The sequence below is a fragment of the Notothenia rossii genome, assembly GCF_949606895.1.
Source record: "Notothenia rossii genome assembly, chromosome: 2".
NCBI lineage: Eukaryota > Metazoa > Chordata > Actinopteri > Perciformes > Nototheniidae > Notothenia > Notothenia rossii.
In genome coordinates, this window is record NC_136904.1 from 72,804,659 (window position 1) to 72,821,176 (window position 16,518).

A 16,518-nucleotide genomic window follows, 5' to 3' on the forward strand; every position below is an offset into this window, starting at 1 on the left:
GTGAGCCAGCTGTGGGTGCGTTACGGCCGAGCCGCGGTAGATCTGTTCGCATCGAAAGAAAATGCTCACTGTCAGCTTTTCTTTACAATGCGCGATCAAAACGCACCATTAGGCGTGGACGCGCTCGCGCACATTTGGCCTCCGGTCCTCCTGTACACGTTCCCACCCCTGGCTCTGATACCCCCAAACTCTGGCCAGAGTGAGTGAACAGCGCCACACAATGATCCTGATAGCTCCGCACTGGCCTGCATGTACTGGCTGGCGGAGATCTATCAGCTGCTGTGCGGTCAGCCGTGGCAGCTCCCCCTACGCAGAGACATACTGTCTCAGGCTGGGGGGACGATCTTTCACCCACACCCGGAGCGCATGGCCCTGTGGGCCTGGCCTGTGAGTGGTATAATCTGAATACAGTGGGTCTCCCGCAGAAGGTGATAAACACTATTCAGAGTGCGAGAGCTTCCTCCACCAGGTCTCTTTATGGCTGTAAGTGGAGGGTGTTTGAGGAATGGTGCCTTCAAAAAAGGCACACCTCTTTTCAATGTGGGAGTAATTTTATCATTTCTACAGGACCTGATTGATAAACACAGAGCTTTCTCCACGATCAAAGTCTACCTGGCTGCTATTGCTGCATGCCATGTGGGCTTTGAGGGTAAGACGGCCAGCCAACATCCTTTGGTCTGCCGTTTTATGAAGGGAGCTCGCAGGCTACTTCCTGTCTCCAGGTCACTGGTGCCCTTACGGGACTTGACAGTGGTTTTAGATGGGCTCACTCGAACCCCATTTGAACCCCTGGAAGAAGCTGGCATGAAGCACCTGTCACTCAAGACAGTGCTGTTACTGGCCCTGGCATCCGCCAAGCGGGTCAGTGACATTCATGTGCTATCTGTACATCCTTCAGGCACTCAGTTCGCCCCAGGGCTAACGAGAGTGTTGCTGAAGCCCAACCCTGCCTTTATACCTAAGGTGGTTGGTTCATGTACCCCCATTGACATTGAGGCATTTATTCCGCCGCTGTGTCCCTCCGGGGAACAGCAGCCGAATTTGCTATGTCCAGTCCGTGCTTTACGCACTTATATGGATAGATTAAAAGAGTTTCGTCGTAATGACCAACTCTTTGTGTCCTGGGCTAACCCTCAGAAGGGCAAGCCTGTTACTAAGCAACGGCTCTCTCACTGGATTGTGGAGGCAATTGCTTTGGCTTACACGAGTCAGGGTCTGCAGGCACCTTCGGTTTGGGTGATCATTCGACTCGTGGTCTGGCTACATCCTGGGCTTTGTTCAAGGGTGTCTCCATCCAAGACATTTGTGCAGCGGCGAGCTGGTCCTCGCCGCTCACTTTTGTCCGCTTTTACAGGCTAGACGTCTCTGCTCCCAGTGTGGCCCGAGCAGTGCTGGGCACCCTGTTGAGTCAGAGCTCTACCTGTTAAGTTCTGGTTGGTTTGGTGATTTTCAAGATAAGCTCGTCTCGCAATACGGGAGCTACAATATCCCATAGTGAGACATCAAACGGAGTGTTACGAATGAGAACTATAGGTTACTTACATAACCCCAGTTCTCAGAGTAACATGAAGTGAGATGTCTCACCAGACGGCCCTCCTTGCTATGGTGAAGCGAGAAGAGGTGCTTATTTTGAATGACGCATGAGGCGTAGCGCAAGCTACATATAGGGTGGGTGGATTCCCTGACGCTGACGTCAAGATCACCTGCCAATCAGCATTGGCGTAATGAGATTGATGCTGCTGTTTGCTCCGCGGATGAGGCGCATCCCATAGTGAGACATCTCACTTCATGTTACTCTGAGAACTGGGGTTACGTAAGTAACCTATAGTTTTACATTATTGTAAGTACAATCATTACAGCAGAAAGAAGCAACATTTACAAAGCTCTGTTGATGGGGTGGAGTCCCAAACGTGTGTGTGTGTGTGTGTGTGTGTGTGTGTGTGTGTGTGTGTGTGTGTGTGTGTGTGTGTGTGTGTGTGTGTGTGTGTGTGTGTGTGTGTGTGTGTGTGTGTGTGTGTGTGTGTGTGTGTGTGTGTGTGTGTGTGTGTGTGTGTGTGTGTGTGTGTGTGTGTGTGTGTGTGTGTGTGTGTGTGTGTGTGTGTGTGTGTGTGTGTGTGTGTGTGTGTGTGGAAAATATTATGTCTCTTTAATTTATTTCTTTGATATTCTTTGTATGTAATTTTTAGATTTTATTTATTTTATTTATTTGCTTGGAAGAATGGAACTTTGTATTCAAACCCCCACTCATGCAGTACAAATATCATTATTTTTGAAAAAGCAATGAAAATGGTTCAAATTAAATCAATTATGTAGCCTTTTCACTTGTGTCAAGTCCTGTCAAACCCTGATTTTAAAACCAAGTTTTTGATGAGGTAAAACAGAATGTATGATAATTTGATCAGACACAAACCAGATGTTACTTTAGGACTACTGTTTATAAATATATTGCTTTCAATATGTTACATGATTTGTTCTCCTCTACCGCCTACTGTCTTCATCTTTCTGAACGTATATAATTGTAGATGCAGTAATTAGAGATGCTCCGATCGCCAATGTTGGGGCCGATCGCCGGAATCAGTATCGGCCAATACCGAGATCCTATCCAATCGAGTGGGCGGGGTCTAAATGGAAGATTTAAACATCACTTTAAATCTTCCATTTAAAGTGATGTTTAAAGTTTCTGCTTCCCACACGTTGCATACCGCTATTTTACTGTCTTTTTCGGACACCTTAAAATACTGCCAGACCAGTGAAGCCATTTTGGTGAGCTTGTTTTGCCGCGCACAGAGAAAAGTATCATGTATTTTACGTCATGCGATCGGCATGTTTAGAGAGCACCGATCGGTAGAGAGTGAGTATCGGTCGATATCGATCGGAGTCCGATCGATCGGAGCATCCCTAGCATTTATTGTAGTCTCAACAGATGATTGCTTTCATAATTGTGACCCGCTCTATCGAAATCAGTCGGAAGTCGCAACGGCTCATTTCAAAATAAACGTGGATTTGCGTAAAAAACTATTTTTTCGGGTTCGGGTGTTTTGTTTAATTTTAAACAAACAAAGTCTTGGCTTTCAGAATATGAAACTTTTATTTCCAAACTCACACGATAAATACATTCTTTAAGCTTGTAAAGGGAAGATGACAGGCAATCTGCTCTTCCGCAGCGCCGCCCCCCCTCCCTCCGGCTGACATTATGAATGTAAGCGTAGAGTAATCATAAATAACACGGCAGGGTCCGTTACAGTTTGTTTTCATCTGATTTCAATTAAACAAAGTCTTGGCTTTCAGAATATTAAACTTGTTTCGGCAAATTCAGATGATAAATACAGCTTTTAAGCTTGCAACGGCATAAATACAAGCGGAGAACGGAGTAATGTAACGTCACAGCAGACATAACAACAGCCGGTGTTTCTCGTGAGGGTTTTCCCCGGGAACGCAATACACACAAACGCAAAATTACACAAACACACACACACACGTATACACACACACACACTCGCGAGCTTCTCCCAGACCAGTAATCCAAACGAAAATATCTTCCCTCCGTAGTATTTTGATCATTTGCTAATAACCAATCAGATCGATGGATTCCAGAGAAGAGAAAACTTTAAAGGCCTTTTTCTCAAAATGATGACTCGGTGACAGTCATTATATAATGTGACATATTTCGCTTAATATTTGGAGTACAAAAACAATCCTGATATCATTAGAAAGCTAGGAATATCCTCTTTCCAGTAGTGTATACAACTCAAAATGTGTCTTCGGGTCAATGCGACTGATTTCGATAGAGCATTGTTTCCAAGTTTGAAGGCTCTTGTTCTTGTAGTTTTTACCTTTATGATAAAATAAAATAAATGTTATCGCAATTATATAATTTCCTCTGTACTAATGGGTCGATGGCACCACTTATCATGGAGAACATTTATATAAAAGGTTCATACTTACACAGACATTCCTACTTGTGCATTGTTATATCCTGACCACTGTTGGCCTTGGTTTAACTGTTCTGCGTCTGTGTCTCATTAGTGATGAAAACAAATATTAAAAAGTGTCTAAAGAAAAGCTGTTTTTTTCCAGAGATAAACGAATGCCTACAGTTTGACACATGTCCTCATTACTGCACAAACATCAAAGGATCTTTTAAGTGCACATGTGATCGGAATTATAAGGAGATAAATGGCAACTGCATAGCAAAAGGTAAGATCCTAAAGTTAAATATGAAACATTTGTTTTACTCTGCATGCATGCAAAGTTGTGATTATGATCTTATTGTAAAATGTTAAACTGTATTTATATGCACTGTTTTTAAACTACTTAATGTTGACTTATTGTTTGTTGGCTTTTCTTAAATATTCATATCTCATCATACAGGACCAGAAGAACGGGTGCTCTACATCGCCAATGACACTGAGATCCAAAGTTTTGTTTATCCATTCAACCAGAGCAATGGGCACAAACTGCTCACTCACATCGAGGACAATGCCCGCATCATAGGGATGGATGCTCTGTTTCACCACCAGAAGTTCATTTGGGCAACACAGTTTAACCCCGGTGGAATCTTTTACAAAGACAATCTAGAAAGAAGTCAAACTAAAACAAATGCCAAAAACATTGTAAGTATATCTAACGCTTTTTTAAAACATCAGGGTACATTTATTTTGTCTTTGGCGGTTTTTTGTCCAATTAGGGGTTGAGAAATATGGGTTGAGTACGGTGGCCGACAGGTGCAAACACATTGCAACGGCCCAAAACATTTCATTAGGAGAAAAGCACTGCGGTTTCAAAAACTATGAAAATATAGATACACAAGCAAATAAATAAATATCTTCACAAACTTGATTACACATGCCCAGCATTTAGACATTTTTCACAAACTTCACGAAACATGCAAATGGTTGACTTAAAGCGTTGCATAAACAAAACTCTGCACATGTTTCGTCAAGTTGGAGAAAATGTTTCCTCAATTTTAATGTGTTTTTTATATTTTAATGGTTTCTGAAGCTGCAGCACGTTTCTCGTAATGCAAGTGTTTTTCACCATTGTAGCATGTTTGCACTTGTCAGCCACCTTAGTCGAGAGAATAAATACATTGCTTGTTTATAACATCTATTGTTATCTGTCAAAATAATCCCTCGTACATGTATTTTACCACATATATTATAAGCATTGAGGTTAAAAGTTATTTGACTTTGAGGTTAATTGCTTATGTTCAATTTTGAATAAAGAGCTATAAATTACTAGCATATGTTAAGTTGTTTCTGTCAGTAGACAACACTATAACCCCCACTATAACAACATGTCCCTTGCTATTATGAGTCATACTCATACTAGTAAATATTTGCTTACCAGTTAAAGAGAGCTCCTGACAATATGGATATTATTGTTTTCAGTGTTCTGACTTCCGGCGCCCCAGAGATATTTCTGCTGACTGGATAACAGGGAACATCTATTGGACTGATCACTCTCGGATGCATTGGTTCAGCTATTACACGGCTCACTGGACTAAATTGCGATATTCCATAAATGTGGGTCAACTGAAGGGACCAAATTGCACACGTTTGATTACTGACATAGCCGGAGAGCCATACGCCATCGCTGTGAACCCAGCCAGAGGGTAAGTTGTGCAAATAGCTATTCTCTTTTTTCCACTGACATCTCTCAAGACCTGTGACCTGTAGACAAGTGTGTTATGTCAGAAAACAATGGGTAGATTTGCCACTGATTTATTTTTCTCCTTCCGATCGGAGCTAGGCACCATGTTTGCTGTTAGCTAACAATGAAATACCTTTACTGACTAAGCAATAGACGAAGATAACCCTTTCACATCAAATTAGCTATGAGATGCTTAATACAAATACAAAATAAAACTCAAAATATTCACTCATGGACATTTGTATCAGTATGTGGTGGTACTTATCCCCTGATTAGACAGCCTGAGATACAAAAGTATTCACTTGAAAAAAGAAGCTACTCTGAAAAGGGCCTATCCCCCACCTCTCGAGTCACACCCTGATTAGCCAGGAATAGAATTGCACGAAGCTGCTCCCAATTAATAATAAGATACCAACAGGTGAATTAAATAACCCCCCAATAAACACCTGGCACTTGTACTTGGAAAATGTAATCAATAAACTATTACTTGGTGGACATTGAAAATGTAAGCAATTTTCTAATGACTAAGTAGCCTTATCAGTTACTTATTAAATCAATAATGTTACTCACAGCAAGATATTAAATGTAACCTCCAACAACAACAGAGCGGCTACACTGATGTCATATAATCTCACAATGAATACTGAGGCTTTCCAAATGTTTTCGTCAGCTGCAATAGTTAGCAAGAAAAATGTTGAAAATGTCCAGAACATTTATTAATGCAATTACACTTACTTATATAGATATTACATCATCACCAAAGACCAAAGCAACTATAAGAATATGTACTGAGACTGACCAAATATGTTGCGATAGTTGTAACAACAATCCCAATATCCAGGGCGGGCCCTGGGGGGGGGGGGGGTGTATTATTGTCAATGTGCATGCCAAGATGCATATTAAAAAAAAATGTAGGCATGAAAATATTTTAAATAAGTTGATTTGAAGAAAATAAACGTAATTTGTGTGAATGGGAGATAGTCGTCACATAACAGCCAGTAGAATAAACGTAGGTCCCTGAACTAACTCTCTGTGTGAATCTGATGGTCATCCTTGACCGGCAGAGGCAGAAGAGGAGAAATGGTGGCGCGTGAATATTGTTACTTCACTATTCATATTTAATCTTCAAAATAAACATGCCTGTTTCCAGAAATGTTACGCATTTACATTTTTCAATGATTGAGACATGTTCTTTCCATGTAAATTAATAGCCAGAACGCATAAACAGATTTATCAAAAAAGTTCTCCTGCAGAGGTCCAGGTATATCCTGAATGTTTATGATGTTACTATTATAACGCTCTGCCTGGCTGAAACTGGGTCAGCATATTGGCAATACCCCCAAAAATTCATTTAAATTTCTTAAATCAGGGTGTCCGCGGGGTCTTAAAAAGTATTAAAAGTTGATAAATCAATTTAGCGAAAATTAAGGCTTTTAAAAAGTATTAAAAAGTATTAAACGGCATTTTCCAAGGTATTAAGAAGTCCCACAGCAACGACAACATGAAACACCCTTTAATTTACTGAAACGACATGTCGGGAAACCCCCTCAAGGCGGCCCCCATAGCGCGCCGTAAAATGCTGCTTCTTATTTTAAGTTTCGTTGCCTTGCTCCGCTCTGTGGGGGGGGGGGGGGGAAGTTAATAATAATTAATAAACTGCATGTGGAAGTAAATAATAAATGGGATTTATATAGCGCTTTTCTAGACCCAAAGACGCTTTACATTATGAGTCAGGTCGACAAACAAAACAAGAACAAAAACACAAACAAAAACAAAAAACAAAACAAAAACAGAAAAGCAGTCAGGAGGATGTTGGTTCAGAGGGGGGAGGGGCGGGTTTAAGGATAAGCAGAGTTGAAGAGGTGGGTTTTGAGATGGGACTGGAACAGGGTGAGGGAATCAGACTCACGGAGGTCTTGGGGGAGGGAGTTCCAGAGCTTCGGGGCTGCCACAGAGAAGGCTCTGTCCCCGAAGCTCCGGAGTTTGGCCTTGGGGATTGAGAGCAAACCGGCTGAGGTGGATCTGAGGGACTGGGGTGGATGGTAGAGGATGAGGAGGTCAGTGAGGTAGGGGGGGGGCCAGATGGTGGAGGGCTTTATAGGTGAGGACCAGGAGTTTGTAGTGAATGTGGTGCGAGACGGGAAGCCAGTGGAGTTCTTTGAGGACCGGGGTGATGTGAGGCCATGATTTGGTGTGGGTGAGGAGTCTGGCGGCTGCGTTCTGGACACGCTGGAGTCTGTTGAGGGATGTTGTGCTGATGCCGAAGAGGAGTGAGTTGCAATAGTCAAGGCGGGAGGAGATGAAGGCGTGAATGAGTCGCTCAGCTGCGGGGCGGGTGAGAGAGGGACGGAGTTTGGCGATATTGCGGAGGTGGAAAAATGAGGTTTTTACAACTTGGCGGATGTGGGGGTCGAGGGAGAGGGTGGGGTCGAATATCACGCCAAGGTTGCGTGCCTGGGTGGAGGGGGAAACAGGGGTGCCATCGATGGTGAGTGTCAGGTTGGGGGTTTTGCTGAGGGTGGATTTGGAGCCGATGAGGAGGAGTTCAGTTTTATTGCTGTTGAATTTGAGGAAGTTGTGTTGCATCCAGGGTTTTATTGCAGTCAGACAGGATTCGATGTGTGTGAGAGGGGGGTTGTGGGGGGATTTGGTGCTGAGGTAGATCTGTGTGTCGTCAGCATAGCAGTGAAAGTCCAGGTTGTGATGGCGGAGAATCTGACCAAGGAGGAGGATGTAGATGAACCTTGGGGAACACCTTGGGTGACTGAAGCTGTGGTAGAGGAGTGATTGTTGAGGGAGATGAAGTGGGATCTGTCGGAGAGGTAGGACTGGAGCCACCTGAGTGCAGTACCTTCGATACCGATATCCCGGAGTCGGGTAAGCAGGATGGTGTGGCTCACGGTATCGAAGGCTGCACTCAGGTCAAGGAGGATGAGGATGTTGAGGGAACCGGTGTCAGCAGAGGTGAGGAGGGAATTGAGGACTTTGATGAGTGCCGTTTCTGTGCTGTGGTGAGGACGAAAACCAGACTGAAGGGGTTCAAAAAGGTCATTTTTTTGGAGATGGCGGTGGAGTTGTTTGGAGATGATGCGTTCTATTGTTTTAGAGAGAAAGGGGAGGTTGGAGATGGGGCGGTAATTACTGAGGGAGGAGGGATCCAGACCGGGTTTCTTGAGGATGGGAGTGACAGCAGCAGTTTTGAAGGCAGAGGGAACGGTTCCTTGGGACAGGGAGGAGTTGAAAAGGTTGACAATGTAGGGGCAAAGGACGGGGAGGCAGGACTTCAGAAGAGGGGTGGGTAGAGGGTCAAGCGAGCAGATTGTGGGTTTGGAGGAGCTGATCAGTTGGAGTATTTTAGGGGGGGTAACCAGAGTGAACTGGGAGAGAATGCCATGGGGAGGAGGGCTCGGGAGGTCAAGGGAGATGGAGGGAGGAATTGTGGCGGTGGATGTTGGGGGAGATGTTTGTGTGTCAGATGCAGCGGATAGGGAGTGATTAATGGCAGTGATTTTGTCAGAGAAAAACTGGAGGAATGAACTGCATGTGGAAGTGGAGGAAGAGAGGGTGTCAGCACGGGGTTTGAGGAGCTTGTTGACGGTGGAGAAGAGGGTCTTGGGGTTACGGGAGGGGTCGATGAAGATGGTGGAGAGGTAAGCAGATTTTGCGGCATTGAGGGCGTCTCTGTAGGTAGTGAGAAGGAGTTTGTAGGAATCATGGTGAACTGTGAGGGATAATTTCATGGTTAGGCGTTCTAGCTGGCGGCCGGTTTGCTTCAGTTTACGGAGTGCATGGGTGAACTAGGGTGAGGAGGTTTTAAAAGTGACATTTTTCCCTTTTGAGGGGGGCCAAGCTATTGAGGGAGGCGAGTAGGGTTGAATTAAGGTGGTTGAGTTGATCATCGGGTGAGCTGAGGTTCGAGTCCAGGGGGAGAGTAGAGGATAGCAGGTCGGAGAGGTGCTGGGGATCAACAGAGCCTCAATTACGGAAAGTGATGTTCCTGGATGTGGGGGGGGGGGGCGGCGGACGGGGGAGGCGGTGGTGAACTGTATGAGTTTCTGGTCAGAGAGGGGAAAGGGGCAGGGGTGGAGGTCGAGTACTGTGAGGTTGGTGGAGCAGACAAGGTCAAGGATGTGTCCTTTATCGTGGGTGGGGAAGGTGACATGTTGGGTAAATGAGAAATTGTCCAGAAGGGAGGAAAATTCAGAAGCGTGTTTGCAGGTGGTGGAGTCCATGTGGATGTTAAGGTCGCCGAGGAGTAACAGACGTGGGGAGAGGGATGAAGCAATGGTTAGGAGTTCAGTGAGATCAAAGAGGAAGGAGCGGTGTGGTTTAGGGGGGCGGTAAATGAGGATAACTGTCAGTGAGGGAGGGGTTTTGAAGGCGAGAAATTCGAAGGATGGTACTGAGGGGAGGGTGAGTTCTGTAGTCCGGATGTTCTGGTTGTAGATAACAGCCAGTCCACCACCACGGCATGAGGGGCGGGGTTTAGTGATGTCATTAAAACCAGGGGGGGATGTTTGATTAAGCGAGAAGAAGTCATTGGGTTGTTGCCAGGTTTCAGTGAGCAGAAGGAAGTCAATGGATTTGTCCAGGATGAGTTCGTGAAGGATGTGGGCTTTATTGTTGAGTGACCGTATATTTAGAAGGGCAAAATTGGTCAAGTGGGGGGTTGTAGGGGTGGTGGCAGGCTGGAGAGGTATGAGGTTGTCTAGGTTAGCAGCGCGGGGGTGGGCATGAGACGGGGGGCAGTGGAACAGAGGAGGGAGGCTTGATGGTGGGGAGAAATGGCTTGTTATATGTGTTGGGAGGCGGAGGGCAGTGGGATCCGCTCCAGGTATTCCGTGCAGCTGGGAGTGTAGGTGAGCGGGGGAGAGTGTAAGAGAAGCAGTAGGAGTTGCGTTCTGATGACGCGTCAGGTGTGCAACAGTGCGTTGCATGGAGCAGATGGATGCAATGGATTGTCCGTGCTGAAGGTAAACAAAACTTCGGCGGGTGCTTCGGTGAATGTAGCGGGGTCGATGAAGGAGTCCAAGATGTCTGATGAATGAGATGGAAGACGAAGTGGAGGAGTTGGTCAATGACAGCAGCTGTGAGATGGAGTATTTCAGCATGATGACAGGCAGAATGGCTGGGAGCAGTGTGATGGCAGCGATAGCAGCTAACAGCAGATAGCAGCAGATAGCAGCTAGCGGGCTAGCTAGGTTCACAGAGGTGGAGGATTGTTGTGGAGACGAGGAAGATCCACGACATGGCAGGAGGATGTGAGCAGCGGGACGGGACAGATGCACCCCAGAGATGAAGGCAGGAGGCAGAGAGAGTCCTCGGTTGTTGCGCGGGACGGAGACAGACAGTAGGCGATGTAGCAGATAGCAATAGCCACCCGGCACGTTGATGGCTACGTGAGGGCAGCCGGCTACAGCCAGAAACGGAGGCAGAAGTCCAAAATAAGTTTAAAAAATAAAATAATTTAAAAAAAATGTGCATTGCATTAAAGATGTGTAAATGCAGGGCAGTGGTCCAATTCGAAAGATTGAAGAACGAATGGTAGTTGAGGGTGATAGAGGGTGACAGAGGCGGAGAAGCGGCGAACAGTCAACGCCAGCGTCCTCTCCAGCAGCGGAAAAAAAAGGTAAGTTCGGGTAGACCGGCATACGCAACGCTCTGGGGGTCCAAGGGCTCCGTGTGTAAGCCCTATATATGATCATTTTCTGATTACGATGAAATAGCCCGCCTCCCTCTCCCAACGTCTCCTGCTGCTGCTGGGCTGTCAGAAGAGGGGGAGGAAAAGAGAGGCAGGCACCGTGTATTAAACATTATTATACAGAGAACAGAGTCGTCATCAATTTGTTTTAAAGCTCAATAAATAACAAAGAAGACCTCTGATCGGCACTTTTCTAATTTTGTACGGAAGATTTAAACTTTAATGGACATGTTGACGGGCGGAACAATTTTTTTAACGGAAACTCTGCCGCACGGTTCCCTCGTCCCTTGGAAGAGGCGGAGAGGTGGGTGTTTTTCATCTGCTGGTGGACTACCTGAGAGATATACAGCAGGAGAACACGTCGTCCACCGTGGAGAATAAACAGAAGGGCAACCATGCTCCGGGGTCTTCATCGCTGCTTTTGGTGTATTTTGTGGCGGCAGCAGCGCCACTTACAGGCCTGGCATATGTACTACAGCGTTTCCAGCATTTCCAGCGGTCTAGTGTGAACGGACACGTTAATGAATCGAATGCTTTTGAACGCAATACTTTTTTGCGTTTGCGTATGCGTTTTACCGTATGCGTCCTCGTGGGGCCGGGGTCTAAGCCAAACTATATCTGGTCACGGAGATCTGCTATTTTAAAGTAAAGTCAACACATATAGACCCTAAATATAGTCTATATTAAGAAAGAGAAAAGTCTTAACATATTTATCGTTTCTTGTAAACATATGACAAATGTGTGAGGGTGATGACGTCAGATCATCGTCCTATGTGCCAGGGCTTAGCCCCGGACAGCCCCAGCCCAATTTAATCCCTGGGTATTTGTGAGGGAGCTCCTATGGCATTACCCCGCTGAAGCTCACCAAAGTTTAATATAATTCATAGTTCAAAGTTTTGTCAATTGTTTCGTTTATTGGTCAAATACTGGTTTCTAATGTTTTCTGAGGAGTTTTACTGGAATGATAGAGCACAGAGTACAGAAGCAACAAAGCAGCATACTGCATTAAACCTGACCTTCACAGAGAGGTTGAAGTTCATGTGGAGAGGAGGCTTCAGTAGTCTGTCTGCACTCTGTTTAGTTTTGCTATCTTACAATCAATATTGTAAATGTGAGGTAAAGTGTGTCGCCAATGTAACCGGTTAGAACTCAAAGTTGCAATGAGGTCTTAAAATGTATGGAAAGGGTCTTAAAAAGGTCTTAAAAGGTATTAAATTTGACCCCAGGATTTCTGCATATACCCTGTAAATGCAAATATACCTTAACTATATTGTTTTCATGTCAGTGAATTCAAGATGTGTTATTTATACATTGTAATTAATCAGCAAGTTCAATAAACTGATGTGCCACATTTTATTTGTACATTGGGCCCCCCCCTCGCAAGTCAAATGCCCACCAATGGATTTAGCTCTTCCGCCGGGTGTGTGTAGGCTTATTACGTTTTATCAAGCTGTGTGAATGTAAGATGCATTACATTGTGGCTATATTGGTGTTCTACCATCTTACTCTCTACCGTATGTTACAAAAGGCTGGTTTCAGGGAGGTACAGTATTTCTTTGTTTCTGTTGCAGGATGATGTACTGGAGCGTAATAGGCGATCACTCTCAAATAGAGGAATCAGCCATGGATGGCTCCCTGCGCAGAGTGCTCTTGGATAAAAACCTCAGAAGACCCACTGGTAGGTATTTCTGTTTGAAGTCAATAAATTATTCAAATTGCCACGTATTTCTTCCCACTCGCTACTTTGGTATCCTAAAGGTAACCTGTGGTGTTTTCAAGAAAAAAACCAAGTACTATTAACATCCAGTGTTACCCATCACTCGTTTTATAAGTGTAACACAAGGCTGACTACTTATGTTGACTGCAGTTCCTTTCTCATAAAACATTTGCAAAGCAGATTTTTTAAACATTTTTCAAAGGTCCGTCATGTTACTGCCAACAGCCATCAATCAGTGGAATAGTGTGAAACCGTTGGCAGGAACATGTGTTGCATCATCAGAGGGTTTTATGCATACCTTTTTGTAAGTTCCCCGGAAACAAATAACATGCCAACAAAAATATTGCTACATTCTGCCTCGGGCCATAACAACTCCTCCGGGTACTTTTATTGTTTGGCAGTTGCAGATGTAGTTTGGAATCTCATTCAACAGCATGTTTGTTGATCACATCCCCCAATGCTCATACTTTAATTAAAAGAAAAAAATCACAACATTTCTTTGAGGTCAGTTAAATGATTGTCCCTTATATTTTATGTAAATACTGAGAGGAAAGTTCTCAGAATGTCAGAAAAAATGTATTCTCTAACATACAGTGTATGAAAACAAGAAAAACATTTGGTTATAGAAAGTAGATTCATGTGGTTAAATGTGACATATTATGCTAATATATAGGTTTCGTAATTCTATTTAATGCCTCTACTGCAGTGACCACCAACTGTCGGCCCGCACGACGGGGGTGACTGTGGCGTTGGCGGAGTGGTTACCGCGTTCGCCCCCCACCCTTTTTTTACAACGTCTCGTGAGTAAGGTGCAGTACCGGATTCCAACAGAGAGGCAGCAGCTGCGGGTCAGTAGACTGCGTACTGCGAAACTTTCCCTGCCTTGAAGAAGAAGTGATCCTTCGTTGTGAAGAGTCTGGTTAATTCGCTCCGCACCACAGCAGCAGCCCCGCTGCGACAGAGTCCAACAGAGAGGCTGGGGCTGCGGGACAGTAGCCTAGAAGCAGGGTTGGGTTGTAACGGAATATATGTAACGGCGTTACGTAATCAGAATACAAAAATCAAGTAGGCTAACTTTATTCAGCTGGCGTTACATTTGAAAAACGAGTAATCTGATTACAGTCACTTTCGTAAACCTGAAGTGAATACATTTTGGAATACTTATTGGAATTATTGGTGGAAAAGTTTCCTCACAAAATGTAATATTCATTACCGGCAGAACTGTGTGCACACTGCACAGCGCTGCAGCATGTCTGTGAGCGAGAGAGATGGTGTCTGTGAGGCCCCGCCCCCGCACGCAAATGAGAGAGAGAGATCTCTTTTAAAATATATTGAAAGTTAGAAACGGAGATGGTTAGATAAAATGTGCAAGATAACGTTTATGTAGCATTTATTTATTGTCGAAATTATGACATTTCATAACGGGATGAAATCAAAGTGAATGGCCTGCTGCTGCTGAATGCATGGGACAAGTGACTGGAAAAAGTTTTTAAAGTTATTAAGTTTCAGATAATAATAATGATAATTCATTCTATTTAGGGGCGTCTTTCAAAGCACCCAAGGACACCTTACAATTCATAACATATTCCAAGGAAAGGTTTTAAGACAGTACAAAGAATGCAGTCCGGGTGATGTTTTTTATGTGGGGTGCAGATGAGAGAGCTGTCCAGAATGACACCAAGATGTTGTGTTTGAGTTCTTGATAAGCCATTAAAACAGTAAAATAAGTGTCTCCTGTTCACCAAAACATACCCATCTGTTATGGAAAAATAAAGCGTTCCAAAAGTATTCTAAAAGTAATCTGAATACGTTTTTAAGACACGTAACTGTAACTGTATTCTGATTACTTTCAAAAATTGCTGGCCCGCAAAAGTGTCTATTGGATACATTTTGGCCCTTGGACAAATGTAGTTGGTGATCCCTGCTCTACTGTGACGTGGTTACACAATTTATTGTTGAAAAAGGTCTTTCTCATACTGCCTGTGCTGCAGCACCTCTTTTCACCCTCTATCTGAAACCAGAGCCCAGTGAGCTCTGATTGGTTAGCCGGCCGGCTCTGTTGTGATTGATGAACCACTCATAGGGCTTTCACACCAACGCGATTCCCGTTCCAGCTCCGTGCTAGAGCTTTTCTGGTTCGGAACCGGTTTTTATTTTCAGCCCCCGTCTTGTTCACACCGCGCAGAGCCCGACTGGTGCTGCCGCTGCTGCGTCATCACGTCACCTGATTTTCTCCCCAACGTTGTTGCGGCGCTCACTACAACAACAAAAATGGGGGACTGCGTCGGGTCGATGATCGTGTTGCTTTTAATCATACGAAGCCAGATTAAATTAAATAACGACTTCTCCAAGTTTATACTTTTCTCCAGAGTGCCGTGGTTTATTGTTTATTAATGTGTTTCAGCTGCATTTACCGACCGCTGCTGTGCTGCTCTTCTACGGGAGTTTATTCTCTCGTTAGCTCCGGGTTAGCTCACACGGCAGCGGCCGCTGTAAAGTCTTCACTGTCTGACTGTCACACAAGCAGCTGATACATATCCCCAATTCCCCCATGAGTGAATGTGTGTCAGTCTAAATGTACGCTGTTTGGCATCACAACGCTGTTATTAAAGTTTCTCTGGTATAAAATGGGTGATGTTAGCATAGCAACCGAAGCTAAACTGACTATAACTTGACTACTTGTTGCTATTGTGGCATAAGCCGTTTTCTACATGAACATTTTACCGGCGTATTTTTAATTATGATTCTACTTCTGTTAGTTGGACATGACAACCTGTGCAGCCCATGTATTGATTCCATCCGATAGCTGCTATAATACAAAACAAAACGTCTGCCTGCTCTCCACAATGATCAATAACAGTGAACGGATGGTCAAAGTAAGGTACAAATAAACAGAATCATACGAAGCCTGGTTCTAGTCACTTTTCTCCGAGCTACTGCTTGTTACAACTTTTATTTGCCGTACTCGCCTTTAACTGTTCAGGTTAATCTCGCCCCCCTCCGACGTAAGCGTGACGTACGTGGTTCTTGCTTCTAGACCGAAAAACAATGGTTACTAAGAACCCCTCCTCAACAACACATTTTTACTTGGATTCCATGCATATTCCAGTTTAACTTTCTTTGACCTCTAAAAAATCTACATCTTTAAAACACCATTGCCCCCTTATATAAATGTTCAACCCAGTCTCATGGCATTTCATGTTCACCAACACGATTTTTAATCTATTGATTCGTGTTCACCAACACGATTTTCCCCTTTTTTTCCTGTTGCACAGCACGATTTTAAAAGCAATGTATTTCTACTGGTAATGTGTTTCGTGCCTGCAGCACGTCTTTTTCTCCGATCGGGTCGTGGAAGACCGAAAGCTGTGTGGTTCATAAAAACATGTTCTTACTCAATATCAAGCCACAATTATTGCTTTTATTTTAAATCGTATAATTTCGGACT

General features: G+C 44.3%; 1 protein-coding gene across 9 annotated transcripts in view; it reads left to right on the forward strand.

The window, feature by feature from the left end:
* The window catches only part of lrp1bb (low density lipoprotein receptor-related protein 1Bb), a 336,417-nt gene that overhangs the window by 290,956 nt on the left and 28,943 nt on the right, over window positions 1-16,518 (forward strand). For all 9 annotated transcript variants that reach the window (XM_079666350.1, XM_079666351.1, XM_079666347.1 and 6 more), the window contains 4 exons: window positions 4,078-4,197; window positions 4,372-4,613; window positions 5,391-5,614; window positions 12,925-13,031. In XM_079666350.1, coding sequence (XP_079522476.1) covers window positions 4,078-4,197; window positions 4,372-4,613; window positions 5,391-5,614; window positions 12,925-13,031 — 693 coding nt within the window. The remainder of the gene's footprint in view (window positions 1-4,077; window positions 4,198-4,371; window positions 4,614-5,390; window positions 5,615-12,924; window positions 13,032-16,518) is intronic.